At 40.1% G+C, this 20,356-nt stretch overlaps 1 protein-coding gene across 4 annotated transcripts in view; it reads left to right on the top strand.

Annotated features, from left to right (window-relative positions):
* Window positions 1-20,356, top strand: part of LOC108151262 — a 146,771-nt gene that overhangs the window by 81,036 nt on the left and 45,379 nt on the right. For all 4 annotated transcript variants that reach the window (XM_017279783.2, XM_017279781.2, XM_017279782.2 and 1 more), the window contains 2 exons: window positions 17,190-17,299; window positions 17,616-17,781. In XM_017279783.2, coding sequence (XP_017135272.1) covers window positions 17,190-17,299; window positions 17,616-17,781 — 276 coding nt within the window. The remainder of the gene's footprint in view (window positions 1-17,189; window positions 17,300-17,615; window positions 17,782-20,356) is intronic.

The raw sequence follows: 20,356 nt of genomic DNA on the forward strand, positions 1-20,356 counted from the left end.
AGTTTTGATAGATATGGGAGCAACTTCCTGTTATATAAAAAAGGGAATTTACGAAAATAAAAAAGAATTATCAATTTATAAGAAAGTTGCTACAGTAAATGGGTTTTCGATAATTAAATATTTCCATAATATAACTATATTTAATACAAGACAAGTGTTTTACGAAATAGAAGGAATGAAGGCGGATTTACTAATAGGATTAAACCTATTAAAGAAAATCGGAGCTCTTATTGATACAGGAAAGGGGACTTTAAGTTATAAAGATAATGAAGAGAAACTAATATATGATGAGGTTCTTTCTTTAAACAAATTAACCTTTATAGAAGGAAAAACCATCCTTCCATTGAAGGAATTTATAATAAAAAAATATTTTGAAAAAGAAAAAGAAATGAGAAGTGATTCAGTAAAGGTGGAAAGAAGTTTATACAGCTTGGGATCAAAAAATCCTGAGCACGCCGACGAAGAATTATCCGTCAATAACGAAATAAATAGTTTTGAATAGTTTGGGATTAAAAAATCCTGAACACGCCGTCGTTGAATTATCCGATTATGAACGATTTAACAGTTTGGGATGCAAAAATCCTAAACGCGACGTCGTAGAAATATCCGACATACAAAACTATGCAAGTTCTGAATTGAAAAAAATGAAATTGTATAACACAATACCATAGAAAGAAGACAATTTAGAAAACCTCAGAGAGCTATTATCGAAGAAGACCATGCCAAAATAGATTTACAGTTACCGTTCAGAACGGATATAAAAGGAGAGATTAACACTGAACATGATAGACCGGTATATGGCAAACAGTATCCATACGCTTATTCGGTTAACGATTTCGTTAATAACGAAATAAGTAAAATGTTAGATGAAGGTATAATCAGACCTAGTAAAAGCCCATACAATTCACCGGTAATAGTAGTACCAAAGAAGGGAGTAAATGAGGACGGAACTCCTAAACATAGATTAGTAATAGACTTTAATACACTTAATGAAAACACCAAACCGGATAGATACCCTATGCAAGATCCTTCAGTAATCCTTGCCAATTTAGGTAAGGCAAAGTATTTCTCGGCCATTGATTTAGAGTCAGGTTTCTATCATATTTTAATGAGGGAATCAGCTATTGAAAAAACATCTTTTTCCATAAATAACGGTAAATATGAATTTCTAAGAATGCCTATGGGATTGACGAACGCTCCCAGAATTTTCCAAAGGGCAATGGACGATATACTTAGAGAACAAGTTTGGAAAACTTGTCACGTCTATATGGACGATATAATAATATTTTCAAAAACTATAGAACAACATTATAAAGATCTTATTCATATAATAGAGATTTTGCAAAATGCTAATATGAAAATTTCCCTAGAGAAGTCTAAATTCTTTCAATTGGAAACCAAATTTCTGGGATACATTGTTTCCCAAAATATCATTAAAACAGATCCAGACAAAATCTCCACAATACAAAACTATCCAGTTCCTAAAAATATCAGAGAGCTACGTAGCTTCTTAGGACTAACAGGGTATTACAGAAAATTTGTCCGAAATTATGCCACAATTGCCAAACCATTAACAAAATATCTGAGTGGAGTAAATGGGAAAGTTTCACGAAGGGCATCCAAGAAAACATTAATACAGCTGGATGAACCAGCAATTGGAGCATTTAATAATTTAAAGGACAGTTTAATAGCACATATTGAATTAGTACAACCAGATTACAATAAAAAATTCACATTAACCACAGATGCATCGGACATAGCAATAGGTGCAGTTTTGTCACAAGATGGGAATCCCATAACATTTATTTCTAAAACTTTAAGTAAAACCGAGCAATTATATGCTACTAATAAAAAGGAATTATTAGCTATTGTATGGGCATTACAAAAATTTTCGAAATTATTTATACGGAGTGAGTGGAATTGAAATACATACAGATCACCAACCTTTGTCCTTTGCAATGTCGCTAAAAAATCCAAATGTTGAAATGAAACGTTGGTATTACTTCATTGAAAGTTTCACACCGAAAATCATTTATAAACCAGGCTCAACTAACGTAGTAGCGGACGCTTTATCTCGGATTCAAATAAATCATATGACAGATAGTGATGTCAACCAGACAGAATAAGAATCAGACATAAATACTCAGCATTCAGCAGAAAGTAGTTTTGAAAACATCATTCAAGAGACTAGCAAGCCTTTAAACCAATTTAAACAGCAGCTACTATTATCGCAAGGGAGATTCACAGTTCATGAGTTAGTAAGTGTTTATGAAAATACCCGACATATTATTGAATTTGATACGGTTGACAATCTGCTAATCATTTTAAAAGAATTTATTCAGCCTAACTTAACCACAGGAATACACTGCACTTTAGAAGATTTATACCTTATCCAAAATAAGTTAAAGGAAAACTTCATAAATAAATTTCTCTTCACGAGAAAGTTCCTCCAAGATGTAGTAAATTCAGAAGATAAAGCTATAATTATAGAAGAAACACATTGCAGAGCCCATAGAGGACTAGACAAAAATTACAAACAAATAACTAAGTTGTATTATTGGCCAAACCTGCACAAAAAATTAAAAGAATATATAAAAAATTGTGAGATCTGTAACAAAAACAAATATCACAGACACCCTGTAAAAATTCCAATTGGGGAAGCTCCCATTCCAGCAAAAGAAGGAGATCAATTACATTTAGACATATACTATGCCCAAAACCTAACATTCATAACTTGTATAGATTCTTATTCCAAATACTTGGGGGTCAAGGAAATTCAAAGTAAATTAAACATTGAAAATAAGGTTATGGAAATTTTGCAACACTTTCCGTTAGCAACATCATTAATGACTGACAACGAACCAAGCTTTACTTCAGCACTATTTAGATCATTCATACAAAGAAGTAACTTAAATATTTATTATGCTGATCCCAGACACAGCACCTCAAATGGTCAGGTAGAAAGGGTACATTCCACACTAACAGAAATAGCGCGGTGCATCAAGGATGAACTAAATCTAACAGATTATTCAGAAATAATAATAAGGGCGGCACTGAAATATAATCTGACGATACATTCAACGACCAATCAAATGCCATATGACATTTTGTATAACAAAATAGAGCACAAGAATAATCCAATATTACTTAAGGAAGCTCAGACCAAAATGCTTAAGCTACATAACAAAGATAGAAGAGAAAAAGAATATAAAATAGGAGAAGTAGTTTATGAGAAGAAATTCGGGGAAAGAAATAAACTTCAATCCCGATACAAAAAGCAGGTAGTTAAGGAAAATCTACCGAATAAAATTATATTCAACAATAGAAACAGAATTATACATAAAGATAACATTAAATATTAAGGAAATGCTGTCCATTTTTCCAGAAAATGTATGCGAATATACTTATACTGACTTTTGTTATATTGACGACTTCGGAAGTAATTGACTATACGCATAGTCAGTATCAATTGCTCAAAGACGACAGAGACGTTTACACTTATGAAACATACGCCGAACTTTTCCATATTACTAATTTGAGTTTTTATAGAGAGATAATTGATATAGAATCCAAATATGTCAACAAATCAATTAATTCAGACGATGAGTGGGAAATATCAATGGACTTAAGTCTATTAAAATTAATGATTTCAGAATTAGTTCCAAAACGGAATGAAAGGGGAATTAATGAATTAGGTACCATTTGGAAATGGATAGCAGGCAGCCCTGATCATGACGACTTTTTGAAAATACAAAATAAAGGAAATGAATTAACTGAAAATAATAATAAACAATTTATAATAAATTCCAAATTTTTCAAAGAAATGGAATTGCTATCAAATTCATTAAAAAATGTCATCTTCAATGAAGAAACGATACTGAGAAAGCATCGTTTAAAATTAATAATAAATAATAAAATGTTAAATAAAAATGAAATAGAGGACATTTATAAGCATGAAAAACAGCCTGTTGAACTGTCTGATCTACTGGATATTGCAACGGTTAAAATAATTCGAAATGCAGATTTAATAATCATTTATATAAAATATCCTCAAATTAAAGATATTTGCAAGTTTTACCATGCAAGAGCCATCTCACAAAATGATGGAATGTTAGTTATAAGTGAAAAAGTTTGTGAATGTAAGGAGAAATACTATTTAATGAATAATTTTAAAAGTGAAACTTTTAACAATTACGCACAAATAAATTTAGAGAAGACCTGTTTCACCAATTTACTTAATGGCTTTAAAGCCAACTGCACTAAAAAAAGGGAAAAAACAAAGAAATAGACATCATTCAGGATGGTGCCATATTAGTTTCAGGCAAAAATATCGTAGACAATACTACTTTGTTAGGTTTGTATCTCCTTATATTCAACAACACAATAATAATAAATAATATAACCCACATAAATGATAAGGGTAAAATTCTAAAATACATATCGCATCATAGATATAGCGATTTTGAATTAGTTGATTATATACAATCGAATGATAAACAATTTTCTTTTGATAATGTTAATATTTTAAATCCCCTTATAACATTAGGTAATACGGCCTTACCATTAACAACATTATTTTTAATCATTTTGATATTGATAATGTTATTTTACTTCGGCTATAAATTAACCAAATTTGTACTTATTAAATCAATAAGAATACCGACAGAAGAAATAGTGGAAAGCAGCATTCAAATACTATCAGAAGAAATTAGAGCTCTATCAGAACTTCAAAATGTATCGGGACGAAACATTTAAGAATGGGGGGAGTTAACGTACCCAATTCTATTGAGCTCTTATACGAGTTGTAAACAATCTTTGGCTTTCTAAAACGAAAACAATTTCAATCTTGGGCTTCCGCCTAATTGATTTCTAAGATGTACAATCTCAATGGCTCCCGCCACAATCCCAATCTTTGACACTCGCCTTACTGGAAAAACAATGTTTGCCCACACCCGGCTTCTCATAAACAATCTCACACCCGGCTTTCTGCAGATCCTGCACTTTGGGCATTTTACAGTTCTCTCTTTGGATGACGAAATCCAATACTCGGGATGGCGAAATCAATTGAGATGTTTATAGAAAAACTATTCCCGAAAGGGATCGACGATGCAAAGGTCAAAAAGTTCAAGTCAGTCTTGATCCAGAAGCGACACCGAAAAGTCGAACTAAAAACTTAGATCGCGCAAACCCTTTGTCCGGAATCCTTTGTGACCCTCAACTTAAATCTATATCTGTAAACTTAGAAGTTAAATAAAAACTTTTTAAAAACGCAATCCGCTACCGCAGTTATTTAATTTACATGGCTTAACCGACTCGGCTATTGATGCTGATCAAGAATATATGTAGATACTTTATGTGGTCGGAAACGCTTCCTTCTGGGAAATCGAACATACCTAAAATATACTCTTTTTGAGTATCGGGTAGAAAAAAAGATACGAAATAACATTAGTTCCAACTGAAAGATACTCGCTGCAAAAAAATTATACCCTGAACTATTCTATAGGGCTTTCTACATTATTCGATTTTATTTGATCAAAAATATACTTATGTACGTACGTATATGTGTACAGTTGTACACAAGCACTCTAGATCTCTGTAAGCAGAAAAATTCCTTTAACCGAAGAAATGATTTGATCAAACTTTTCTCTTCTTCGTTTCGGCACGCAAATATACATTTTTACACGCACACACAACTATATCTTATGTCCCATAGCCCATATCCCTTTGGTGTAACGGGCTATCCTCGTATCAAAATAGTTGCGAGCTTTGAACCATTTCCGAACTGAACTAACTTTTGTTGCACTTTGGGTTACTTACGCGTACACCCGCATCCGAACTTCCCGAGCCCGAAACCGAACTAGCAAATCTTGCACCCTCTTTGCCGCCCGGAGCCTGAAATCAACATGTGGCGCACAGACTCACTTTTCCCTATCATTTTAATAATATGTATTCTTTAAAAAAACAAAGTTTTTATGCAAATTGCCTGGCTTAGAGGATCAGATGAGGTGCGGTATGCTGTGGTATGGTGTGGCGCAGTCTAGTTTAGTGTGGCGTAGTGGAAGTGTTTCTAGAATAGATTAACACAATTCTCTCTTTGACACTTACATAAGTGGCGTCTGGGGTCGAAATTTTAGCTGGGTATAATTCGTGGTCGGGGAGTCCACGGAACCAGGAACTTAGTTTATGCCGAACCAGTCGAATTATCATTGAAGGGACGACATCGGTTCATATTGATAAGTATCTGCGCTTCTAGAGGAATGGACTCTTCCTAGGGGAATGGACTCCAAAATGTCAAATATCTGTTAGGAAATGGCCTTAATTGGAAACTATTTGAAGTGAAGTGAACGCTCTTAAATTACACTCTTATTCCATTCCGTTTCATTCGACTTATAGATCTGCAAGCTTTCTAAAAAGAAACTAATTGACCCACCCATTGACTTTCCCGTTTATAATTTGTATCATTCTTTTTGGCGTTTCACTTCTCTATTGGTGAAATCATACGAAAATGTCCGCCTTTCAGGCACTCTTTCTTAATTTTTTGGCTCTTTGCCGACCGACCATTCAACAAGTGCGAAGATTCCGCCTCATGTTTATAAATCAAATTTGCGGTGCTCGAAACAAGCCGCCTGCATCCTGTCAGCCCCAAAAATTAATCACAACTCATTCCGTGCGTGGCGTCCAATGAGCCTTAAATCCATTTTCCGTAGTCTACTGTCGAATGGAGCCCAAATAGGGCGGCCGGGCCTGCAAATGTGTGTGTGCTGGGGCTACGTGGGAGCATCGGGAGGATGAATTGGTATTGGTGGGAGGATGGGACTGAGAGTGTGAAGATGCTGGCTTTTGGAGCATTTAGTCGACCTCAGCGAAACATTTTCGCGCACGCTAGTTCCATTAAAAGCCGCATTATGCAAGAATGATGCCGCAAAAAAAAATATTTCACGTGACGACTTTGGAATTTATGTTGCATACTTCGTCCTTTAATTTTTTCACTCTTATTTATTTATTTACGGTAAAAGTTTACACCTATGATTATTGCGCTAGTCACTTTTCGAATTTGTGTAGAAAGATATTTTCTTAAATCTAATAAATATCATTTAACTTGTTTAGAGAAGCTTACGTTATTCTTATAATTGTAATGTAACATAATTTTGTACTGTTTTATTACTTTTTAAAATTGTATTTATTTTTTCTATTATTTGTATTTTATTTTCTTTTTTTTTAAGTGATTTTGTTAATTTAATTTTATTGATTTCCTAAGAGCTTTTGGTTTTGATGCTATGGGGAAGATTGTTCCATAAGCGGATAGCGTTAATGAAGAACTGCCTCTTCGAGCAAAGCGTTTGAATTCGAGGGCATAGGTAATTGTTTGCTCTTTGTGAAGTAGGGAGCTAAGTTTGCGGTAAAGGTAAATGGTTCTTGGCTGGTCACAATTCTATGAACAAAAAAATGCTCTAAAATCTATCCAGGAAGTCAACTTTCAGGTCAACTATTCCGCAGGACAGGTGTGAAAAGCCTACCACTAATGTGTGCAAGTCACGAGCGTCACAATGACCAAAAATTTCTACACCATAAAAGAGAGCGGGGCTGAGAATGACTTTAGCAATTAATAGTCTTATTTTTACTGGCAAAAAAGTGTTAGATGCTGAGAGCTGACGCAACAGACCAGTTGCCTTTTATATACATATGTTTACTCCATGATAGAGTACTACTGAATGTTATCCCCAGATTAACTGCACAGTCTTTCGTTGGAAACAGGTGTATTGCCTATGCCTACATTCTCGAGATCCCTTGTATCAATCAGTTTTTTGGCAATTGTATTTCATTAACGGGACAACTAACATTAATTTGGACGTCATCAGCATATATAAATTTACTTCACAGTCACACAAATGATCTAACATACATATATGGAAAACAATAAGGGGGCTAGAACCAATCCCTGAGGGGATTTTCTAAAAGTGGAAGCATATGTACCGGATACTACTGCCTGCAATCTATTTGTTAGGTACGATCTAACAAAATTGCCCGCAGTCCCTGAGAAGTTGAATAAGTTGGTCAGTTTTGTGCAAAGAATAGCCTTAAAGAATAGCCAATGAACGCCTTACTGTGGTCTAGAAGTGTTAAAAACGTAACCCAGCTCTTATCGAGTTGCTGCCGAATATCTTCGACAATATCCGTTATAGCGCTGGTTGTAGCTTAATATCGAATTGTTAGTCAGGTAGTTGTCAATCTGTGAGATTTCCAGGAACGTTTGAAAGGAACGGAAGTATAGCAATGGACCTAAAGCCATTGCTAGGTTATCGGATCGGTAAAATTTTCTCTTCACCTTAAGTATACACGCAAGGGCATCACCTTGATTGACACACACAAAGCTAAAACTATTATCTATTCAGGTAAGTGTTGCTTGTCGCTTCAACTATCGAGAACTTTTTGTTAAGTTCTTCGACATTTACATCAAGCTCAGTCTTCTGTTTACATTTGCCTATTCCTATAATATTAATTTCACGCTATCTTTGCTTAATCGTAGAGCAATTTTGGAACTTAGATTTAAAGTAATCACGCTTAGCAAATCTCATAATTTTGTTAACATTTGCTTTTAACTATTTGTACCTTAAACGAAAGTAGTCCGTCTTATATCGCTTCCATTTACTGTAGGCAGAATTTCGGTTTTGTAGAATCTGCAGGTTTTTTGAGATCGGATTGCAAGCGAGAATGAAATGAAATGTCCTTATACTGGACACAGAGTTTAACATCATCCGCATACATATTAACTCGAGAGTATGTTAATACCGAAGGCAAGTCATTAATAAAGAGTGTGAAGAGTAAAGGGCTTAGGTGGCTGCCCTATGGTACTGCCGAAGACACCTTCACTGGTGAGGAGAGGGAGTTTTTGAAGAGGACTCTTTGAGAACTGGAACAAAGATAGCTAGAAATCCATCTCAGGAGGTTGGGCGGAAACCCTTAAAGGTCAAGTTTATGCGCTAAAAGGGAATGGTGTACAGAGTCGATTGCTTTACTAAAGTCGGTATAAATAACATCCGTCTGTAAGTTACATATAAAGCCTTTAATAATGAAAGAGGTAAACTCTAACAAGTTCGTGGTGGTTGATCGCCGCCTTATAAATTCATGCTGAGTGGGAGCTATAAGTGACTTGCAAAGATGTTGCAAGTGCGGAGTTAAAACCTTCTCAAACATTTTAGGAATAGCGGATAACTTTGCTATACCTCTATAATCTTTTGCATCAGACTTGCTACCTTTTTTATGGAGAGGAATTATAAACGATTCCTTCCAGATCGGGGGGAAGCAAGAAGAATCAATGGATAGGGTGAATAGTTTAAGCAAGGGTCCACACAGTGCCTCGGCGCAGTACCTGTGTACACAACCAGGTACCCCGTCTGGACCCGGTGAAAACATCGGCTTAACTAGTCGAAGATCAAGAAGTAAAGAACATTCATTGATAAATGAATGGACTGAAAATGCCGTTCGACCTCGGTAAACCGTATGGGTACGGATGACCAGAGTAGCTTTCCTCAGAAAAGGTGGTTTGGGCAAAAAGATCGGCAATTGCCTGATCATTATTTTCCGACGTATTACCAAATGATAGCGAGGATGGGTGTGCGGACATTCTACGCTAGCTGTTTACGAACCAGTTAAACTGTTTAGGGTCCTGAGAAAACGTATCCTGCATCGAGATAGGTAGTTCTTATAGCATTGTGCATTAAGAACTGAAAAGTTTGACCGAGCTATTACATAGCGAGAGTGAGAAGTAGGAGAACCAACCAACTTCCTGAAATTTTTTATAAAGTCCTGATTTTAAGTTTTTTAGGCTGGATAACTCTTTGGTAAACCAAGGGGGTTTTCCAGGTGGCCTTCTCGACCGATCCAATACAGTTGGTCCTATATCTAGCGAAACTTCGAAAGTAGGATGGTAGGCGTCTTCAGGTATAGTGAGCGGAAGGGCTCGGGTTAACAACACTAAGGTCGGATCCGATACAAAGCACAGATCAAGCAATCGACCCAAGGAATTTTTCACATGGCTGACTTGAGACAGGGACAGGTCAAGCAAGCCATCAACAAAGTCATGTCGTGACATGGGCACTAGGTTACTAGACTCGTTTACCGAAGACCAAACAGTTCCTGGCAAGTTGAAGTCACCAATAACTATCATATGATCTTTATCTGATAACGGGGAAGAAACAGCAGTTAAAGCGGACAAATGCTGCTCATATACGAGCAAGTAATGAATATAGTGAAAGCGGGAAGAATCGGTTTTACACACAGGAATTCCAGTTCCGGTTGAACCTGGACTGTGAAGTGTTCCGACGTGAAGATAGAGTCCACTGCAAACGGTGTCAAATTGAGTTGGGGAGATGGGTCGATAAATACAGCCTAATACAATTTTCTTATTCATTTTGCATGTGATATTCAATAGATATTCAATAGGACATTCACTAGGTTGTGGTGTACATTTAACATTACATTTTAAATTCGTATTCACATATACATAAGTTATAGCAACACCACCTGCATGTCCAATACGAACCGAACGAAATACAACATAGCCATCACACACAATTAATAAGTAAGGTTTTCATTTTTATTTTGGTTTTCGGTTGCGTATTTGGCCTTGGTTTTGGCCTAGAAAATATACTAATCACTTTTTCTGCTGCAGCGCTTAAAGAGTAATTATAGCCAAGTACGGCTAAGAGTTTCGCGAAAAGGTGAACCCAAAAGGAGACCAGTACGTGGCGTTTTGCCGATCTGAGAATGATCGATCCTTAATGTATCTTCAGAAGTACTTACAGAGAGTAGGATAAAGGTTATTCAATGTCTGCTTTCTGTCACACAATGACAGTTAAAAACGAGGGGGAACGTTGTGAGTTGCTGCGGACACCGCAACTCTACGGCTATACCCGATACTAAGTCAGTGTGGCTCTCCTCCGGCAGACGCCGCTAATATTAAACGACACGACAAAGAGTGCGTGCAAAAGAGACAGAAAATCAGTCTGAGCGTGACGTCGGGCGCTGCGTGGCCACTGCAAATTGATTTCTTGCTTTTGGCTACAAAAATGATCCGATCTGATCCAGATTCAGCCATCTGATAGATATGGTCGTTATCTATGATTCTGCGTTTTTAGTTTTCCCGAATGTGCAATATTGTGGATGCAACAGATTTTCGTCCTTTGTGGGGGCGGAAGGGGGTGGGGCAAATTTTGAGATATATGTTTTATAGTAAGTAAATTTGGTTACTCTAGCGTTAATAGTCTTTGAGATTTGTGAATATCTCCAGATTTTCGACCTTTGCGGGGGCGGAAGGGGGTGTGGCGAAATTTTGAAACAAACTCGTCTCGGTACGATATATTAGGAGTCCGGATACCAAAGTCTCTGAGATCTAGGCGCTAATGTACGTGTGTGTTAGAGAGAGACAGGGCGAGAAAAAATGAAATTGTTTTCTTGATGCTGGCTATAATAATAATACGATCCAATTCAGATTCTGCAGTCTAAAAGATTTGGTCATTCTGTACGATTCTGCGTTTTTGGTTTTATCGTATCTTTAAAAATGTGGATGCCACAGATTTTCGTCCTTTGTGGGGGCGGAAGTGGGCGGGGCGAAGTTTTGAAATATTCTTGTAGCAGTGACATATCACAGAAGTCTGGATCCAAAACATCGTTGCTCTAGCTCTTATAGTCTTTGAGCACTAGGCGCTAATAGGGACGGACAGACGGACAGACGGACGGACGGACGGACGGACGGACGGACTGACAGACAGGGCTCAATCGACTCGGCTATTGATGCTGATCAAGAATATATATACTTTATGGGGTCGGAAACGATTCCTTCTGGACGTTACACACATCCACTTTTACCACAAATCTAATATACCCCAATACTCATTTTGAGTATCGGGTATAAAAATACCAAAGAATTTGAAGATTCGGATATGAGAGATAAGTCCATATATCTTTAGCTCCTTCCATCTTTCTCTATCGTGTCATTCACCCATCTCTAGCACTGCAGTGAAGCGCTTCGAAATACCAGTGTTTGACTGTGTAAGTTTGGGGTCGATTATGGTCCCCGTGGACCCATAAATACGCACGTACACAAAGCGGGGCCGATGACTCTGCTCCGACAAGGGGCTCCGCCGCTTGGCCCATGTCAGTGTTCATGTTGAGGGACGCTTCTCGGTGGCCGGTGGCCGCTGACCGGTGACCCACATGACCCCGATATCTGTCACTGCGCTGCGACAAGTGGGCGGGGGTGGCAACTGCGACATGCACTTTAGGGTCGCCAACTGGCCAGTGAACAGTGGCAGATAGCAATTTGTGTAAATGATATTCTTCAATTTAATTGCACAGCACTAATCAGCAGAAGCAAAAGCAGAATGCGACAAAACCGAATACTGTCGCCAGTCTCGCATATCGTGACAGGACCTGGCCCCCGCCTGTAAGGCTAATGACAGCTTATTGTCAGCCATAATTGAACAACAAGTCCAAACAGGAGACAATCAAGGGTATATGGGGTTCGAGGGCCTTCAGGAAACTTGGTCATTTATAATGGGCACTCGGTGCTCGCTGTCACTGGTATGTACAATGTACATGCGTTTGGGGGGTTGTCAGCATAGTTGTGATACTCCTTAAGAAGTCATAGGATGATTAGTTATAACCTAAGAAAAATACGGCAGAGCAAGAGCAACTGCAACTGCAGTTGCAGTTTCCTAAAAGGCTTAACACAATTCTATTACTCTTTATTACAAAAATTACTCTAAAGAGTAATTGCATTTTTCATTAGGTATAATTCAGTCACAGAATGCAACCTTATATGTAGCTCTCATATCTATTAAAAGATGTGAAATTTCCACACGTTTACCGTGAACAGGTTTTTCTGTAAATCAATCCTTTCTCCGTACAAACTGACACTCATTACTATTCCAAGTGGTGGCACCTTTGAATGTTTTCCAAGGACAGTTGCGTCAAAAGGTTAACCTGTTGTAAAGCGTTTTCTCTGGGGCAATGCTCCTGCAGAGCTTGGAGTATAACCGCTCCTCTCTAACGATTATACAACCACCGCTCTACATATGTACTTTACCCTCTCACTGCACGCTCTCTCGCTCTTTCGGCCCTTCTCCTTCCTGTTCCCTTTCCGCTCTATAATTGTAATGAAAGTGCATTAAAGGCACGTTGCCTGGTTACCCTGTAGCATCCTCCTGTTAGTGGCTTCCTCATGTCCTACCCTTGTTCCAATATTATTTACGCTCAATTAAGTTAGTGCACATCTCCCCCCTTTCATCCTCCACCCTCTTTTTTTTTTTACAGCTATGTATTTCTCTAAACAAATTGCACTTGCAGTCAATTCTGGTTCCTCAGCCAAGTCAGAGCCAAGCCTGTTGCCATTGTCAGACAATTTCCATGCCCCCGATTGCTAGAGGGTTAGAGGAGATGTGTGTGTGGGGAGGGAGGGTGGTGGTGGTGGTGGTAGAGATACAATGGAGAACCATCTCGGAGTGACTGTCACAAGCCATTAAGCATCCATTGTTTCGGACTGGCCTCTCGAATACCGAGCGCGGCAAGCGCTATTCAAAAGAAAAAGTTAACGCTTGATTTCTGCACTAAAAACCAGAAGTTTGTCATTCTTTTGGGTCATTAGTTAGTAGTATATCAAAGTCATGAACTTAGACTGCTCCCCGAAATCCCTCGGAAGAAACTACTGAGTGCAGATGCAAAGTTTCTATGCGGCAGCTGTCATTAAAGCAAATGGGAAAAGGAAGAGGCCCAGTCGAGCCAGAAAGCATTAAAATATGAATTGTGCTCCGACTAGAATAGAACATTACAGACCAGAACAGACCAGGACAGGACCACGCTTCTGCCTGCTGAACTGAAGAGAACCAAGGAGAAAGAGAGAAATATATAGAGAGAGAGACATCTTCTGGGGCTATTGAACTTATAGATACCCTTGAAATTATTAAGATACCAATGCAGATAAATACAAAAATACAAAAAATACAAACAAAAAAATAAAAGTAAAGCCAGAAAGCTATAAAGCAAAAGCTCTGCTTGTACCGATCAGGCATTCCTGTATAATTTTCATTTTGTTCATTCACCGAATACCAACCCTCGTCATACCCTACCCTCTGCATGCTAGAGAACGGAGACAAGGTTCCGAGAACTTGTCCAATTTCGTCGTCTTTCAATTAGTCAATTATGTAAAGTGTCCTGATTAAAATTCGCCAGAAGCATAAATAGGTTTTCGTTTTCGTTTTGATGGTCCATTAAATTAGAACCATTGAGTCTCGGTTGTCGGACGAGATTTAAGGACGCCCCGAGAGCTCAGATGAACTCCGTGCTGCTGCTCTATAGAATGACATGACACGACATTGCTTTCTAGTACTTTCTGGCCATTTCTGTTGCCCATTTCAGTCGTTGTTCTGCACTTGACAATGCAATTTGATTTATTTTATAGACATGCATACGCATGCCCATGCCCATTTGCCCACCGGTAGTATCTCTGGCTGATTGCCTAGAGTCGAAATTCATTGTATTAGTTTGTGGCTTAGTTTTCTGGACGGCAGACCAATTAGGTGCGGAGTGCTGGGCGGTTGGGGAACGAAGACACGGCGTCCTTACCCCATACTGACTATCAAATGCAAATTTAATTCGCCCAACTTCTACTGTTAGCAAATACTCATAGTCGAGGTCATGAATGCAAAAATATGCGTAAAGTTCCGACTATGCCCGGCTCCGTTCCAACACAAGGCCCGCATTCGCATTCGGGCTGCGATCCGCATGGAATAGAATTCCAGCAAGTTGCTTGGTTGGTAATTTTATAGCCAAGGCCTGCCTGGAGTGCGGGCGTGCTTCTTGCGGCTTCGCTTGACTCTTGTATCGGCAGAGAAAATGGACAGCCTTCGATTTAACCAAAAGGGATACAACTTCAAGAGGCTGAAACTGATTCAAAATTCATGCAAAACATGCGTGGCAATGATGAAGTGGTTTGTTCTCAGCGACAGCTACCGCGAATGAATTGGATGAATGCCAGAAGGCTTCACAGTAACTGTACCAGATATTCACTTCCCTCAAAAGGATGAAATACAATTTATAGCGCATACGCACAGTGGACAAGCTAGAAAAAGAAAAAAACGGAAAACATGGGCGTAGTCAGAGAGATCATTATTGCTTCCTGATGAGTATGACTTTATTAGGTGCAATATCTTTCTAATGACCAGACAAAACAGGAGACCCTTTAATGAAATGCGAGTACCAGTTGATTACCGCTGGGTCAAGAGGCTCAGAAGTGGCATCCCAATACGGGTGGATTTTTATGATAATGATGATGGCGATGATCTGGCCGCTTCCCATCCAGTTGCTGGCTCATAATTTGTTTCCGGTTGCCTGATTCATTTAATTATTATTTCCTGTGTCGAGGCGAGCTCCCAGAAATGGGCAAAAAAGGCAGGGCCGCAAACACATGCTCATAATTATAGTCACTTAATTGCCAGGCACTGCCCTGACTGGCAGACAAACCCACAAAAAAGAACCCCCACAAAACCAAAAATTTGAGATTAAACTGAGTCTTTTCAGCACCAAAGTCTGTATGCTCTTTTTATACCCGATACTCAAAATGAGTATTGGGGTATATAAGATTTTTGGTAAAAGTGGATGTGTGTAACGTCCAGAAGGAATCGTTTGCGACCCCATAAAGTATATATATTCTTGATCAGCATCAATAGCCGAGTCGATTGAGCCCTGTCTGTCTGTCCGTCTGTCCGTCCGTCCGTCTGTCCGTCCCTATCATCGCCTAGTGTTTAAAGACTATAAAAGCTAGAGCAACGACGTTTTATATCCGGACTTCTGTGATATGTCACTGCTACAAGAATATTTCAAAACTTCGCCGCGCCCACTTCCGCCCCCACAAAGAGCGAAAATCTGTGGCATCCACAATTTCGAGGATACGAGAAAACTAAAAACGCACAATCATAGAGACTGACCATATCTATCCGGTTGCTGAATCTGGATCAGATCAGATCATTTTCATAGCCAAAAGGAACAAATCAATTTGCAGTGGCTACGCAGCGCCCGACGTCACGCTCAGACTGATTTTCTGTCTCTCTCGCACGCACTCTTTGTCGTGTCGTTCAATATTAGCGGCGTCTGCCGGAGAAGAGCCATACTGACTAAGTATCGGGTATGAATGTAGAGTTGCGGTATCCGCAGCAACTCACAACGTTCCCCCTCGTTTTTGCTTAATGATGAGAACTATTCTAATACAAATCTTCTAAGAAATCGTTGTATTTATTTGACGTTCATGGGTTAAAAAAAATTGTATATTTAATCTTAATTTAAGGAACTCTTTGAACTCTCTAAAAACATTTCCGCACGCCAGATTTATGCGTTTCATCAGCTTATAAAATTAATTGAATATCAACTATCCTTCTGCAATCAGTATAGTTCTAGTATAGATAAAAAAGTATGCTGGTCATTTATGAAATTGCAACTTTATTCCATCTCTGGGTCACCTCAGAAGCTCTTTCAACACTTTACAATGCTCTTAAATTTCCCCACACACCAATTACCTCTGGCTCTCGTAAGTTTATCACGTTGATTGAGGATTCTGTTGCTTTTCATTTCGGAGAAACTGAATCTGTTTTTTTTTTTGTGGTAAGGGCATGGACAGGGGTCACCCCTCAACTCAATAAGCAACAATTTTGTAGAACTCTCTCTTTCTTTTTATCTGCCTCTCCCTCTCTTGCACACTCTCTAACCTGGCTGGCTCTCTTTCTGCTGGCATTGTACCACAGCCAGCCCAGTCCTTTGGCAATTTGCTTGTATTTGAAACTCATTTCCGTTTGTAATTGAGTCGCTCTAGCTCGATTGTGTGTATGCGGTCACACACACCATGCGTACACCCTGCGAACAGGACATCCTACACACACTCCGTCATACGTACACCCCTTACACTCCAGCCGGATTTCCCCATTCATCCATCCTTCCTTCATATATAGGTTATGTATACGCAAATTAATTTACTTTGAAATGCCGCTGACTAACGTTGTTCATGTGCTGTTCCGGTTTCGGTTTCTGTTCAGTATCCCGATCTGCATCTGTATCCCCAATGGTATCCATATTTGATTGATTTGTGAAAATCATGTGACCCAGTGTCGAGTTAGTTTTGATCGTTCATTCTCCCATTACAGAACCATCGCCGCTATATGACAACAACCACTACCATGAGGAGTGTCTGCGGTGCAACTCGTGCGGCTTGAATTTGACGGGACCCAATCAGAAGCGCGCCAGGAGGTTCAAGGTAGGTTTACCTCCACCCTCCTTAGCGAACAAAACCTATCTAATCTCGAATGCAGTTGCTCACTTTGTTCGGTTAAAGCATTAAAGTTCGGCATTAAAGTGAACTCATAATGTAGCAAATATACACGGCTGCTGTCCGAGTATACACATACGAGTACTCGTGCAGGTGTATGGTCTATGGTGCATGTGTGGCAAGTGCCAAAGTAAAGGCGACAAACAGAAAAGGAAAAAGAAGTGGATGCACAAAGAAATCATTTAGGGCTGAGGAAAAATTCAAAAATCTAACGCTTTCCTGTTTCTTTCTTTTTGCCATGCAGAACCAGATCCTGTGCGACCTGCATTTCGCAGACGTGGCCCTAATGGAGTGCTCCGATTTTATGCAGCAACTGCGGAGCTTCAAGCCCCAATCGCTGGGCTGTGCAGTGGCGCGACGCAAGAGCTCCACGACGTTAATATTTCCATTGCCGCCGCAAGCATGTTCAGGTATGTAGGCACATTATAAGCCAAATCGGCACTGGGACGGGACTACGAGCAACTCTTGGTCCATGCCAATGCCCATGGCAATGTCCTTGCCCCATGCTAGTGCCAGTGCCCAATATGATGATACCCTGCACATATCATTTATGTTGTATACTGGATGGGTTCTTTTGGATTATACTGCCTTTGAATGGAGGTTTTAATCGATATTCCAGCCTTTAGTTCCATTACTACTTAATTATATACTGATGTGGTTCTGAAACATCTCATTACTCAAATCCAAATTGAGAGACATTTTTAAAATTTCAGGTGAGTTTCCGGTTGCCGGCGAACTCATGCGGACTGACCGTTAGGTATTGCGTCACAGGGTCCGGGAGGGCGCTCTATGCCCTTTCTGAGAGCTGTCTTTTGGCTTGCTCATTGATATGTATGCAAAGTTGCACTCTGCGTCCCAATATCGCATTTCCTCCAGCATTGCGCTCATCAGTGTTGCTTTGGTCAGGATTCTTCCACAGATTTCTCCATCCTTCCTCTGTCGGTTTCGAACCCACTCCCAGGTATCGGATGGCTCTCGAGGATTCCACCCTGCATGCTTCTAGATTTATAAGCGCACTTATGACCATCCGTGAGATCCTTTGCGACAGACACCAGTGCAACGCCGTCTGCAAACCCTATCAGGCGAGTGTCATCTGGAAGTTGGGGACGCAGGATACCATCATAGAGAACGTTCCATAACAGGGGCCCAGGACTGTTCCTTGTGCTACGCCACCAGATACCTCTTCGACTCAAAACTCCGCTAATGCCCGTATAACGACGTCCCATTTGGCAGAGTTAGACGTGTTCGTTACGTCCAGCGTTACCACGATGCAATAATGTTTTGCATCACCTTTCCACCGTGGGCCGTCGATTGCATTCGAAGCAATATCGGCCATTGAAAATGGGGTATCAACAGTGGAGCGTGCCCTACGGAACCCGTATTGCCGTGGTGATAGGTCTGAAGGCTGTAGCCTCGCGCAATACTGGCAGATAATCCGCTCCCGAATTTTTCGCGCGGTGTCCAATAGTCATATCGGTCTATACAATGAGGGCTGCTCATTTACTTTACAGCTACAGAACATTCCCGCGTGGAGCATCTGGGCCAAGAGTTTTTTCGTTTGGGATGCCTCTAGCTGTAGTCATAACCTCCCCCTCGATGATTTCCGTTAAGGGACGTATAAGGTTTCTAAAATAGCCTGCATTTTATTTGTGCCTGCCGGTGCCTTTGTTTTAAGAGCTCTCATTTTCGTTAGTACCACCTTGCTCGCGCTTCCCCATATGTCCCGTTCCGCTGCGTCACACAGTTCCAAGAAGCACGGCCGATTGCCCTTTGGCATCCGGGGGGTATCCCCGATCGGTTCGTTCTACCAGTAAACTGGCTGGTGATGGCACCTGTAGGCATAACGGCGGTCCATGCTACCATCGCAGACATGTGTCTCTGCATCTATGCCCCGTCGGACTCTCTATAGGCGTCACCAACTGGCTCTGGGATGAGCAAATTCGCAGAAAATTTTACTGGGTTAAAGGTGGCGACCTCCGTGTGGTCTGCGTGGTCCTCGCCTGGCCACCTCTATTGCCAGTACTTATCGCACAGCAAATAGCAGTTTAATCGCTTGTCGTGTATTTCCCGCACTGCTTCCATTCAACTCATTGTCCAACTCAGTGGAGGAGCACAGACATCACGTGGATAATATTTTGCAAATCTTAAAAGCGCATAAACTTTGCATCAGCGCCGCAATTCTCGCTTACCCCTGTCTTAATGCAGAACTAAGTCCCACGTGTGACGCCTCCGATACAGCCATTGAACAAAACACGAAAGGGAGCCGGCAGCCTATTGGATACAGATATTGTCTGACAATAATCGACCACTTTTCTCGCCAGCTGGTGGCTGTGCCGTTGAAGAATATGACTGCAGACACCATATGTGACATAATAAGGTCGCATTAAATATTGCGTTTCGGGTGCCCATTGACTATTACAGCCGATCAAGGAACTCAATTCGAATCTGCACTCTTTAAGTCTCTGGGGAATATTCTGGGAACCTAGCACATTCACACGACGCCCTATTACCCTCAGTCAAATGAAATAATCGAGTATGGGCACAACCTCCTTGATGTGGCTCCGGATTTGCCTTAAGGAGGACATTTAGGCATCAGCAGCAGAAATGATATATGAAGTGTTATAAATGTTCCCAATGAAAACTTTTACGACTTGAACGTGCCGTCGAAACCACTCGACTGTGCCAGCCAGTTCAGGAGAAGAATGCAGGTGGTAAAGCCAAGTCCAGGTTCGCATCGCATCAAACATAAACTCTTTCTGCTTAGGGATATTCACAATTTCTCACTTGTCTTCGTCCGGACTAATGCTGTGACACAACCCTTCGAGCCGCCGTACACGGATCCATAGGCGATCACCGGGTCTTCACCATTCGTATTAATGGAAAAGAGACAGCTATTTCAATCGACACGCTTACGCCAGGACTTATGGCAAATGCCGACAACTCTACTGACGATCACATATGAAAAGAAGAAACCAAACTAAAGCT

This window comes from Drosophila miranda, chromosome XR, assembly GCF_003369915.1.
Source record: "Drosophila miranda strain MSH22 chromosome XR, D.miranda_PacBio2.1, whole genome shotgun sequence".
Classification (NCBI taxonomy): Eukaryota; Metazoa; Arthropoda; class Insecta; order Diptera; family Drosophilidae; genus Drosophila; species Drosophila miranda.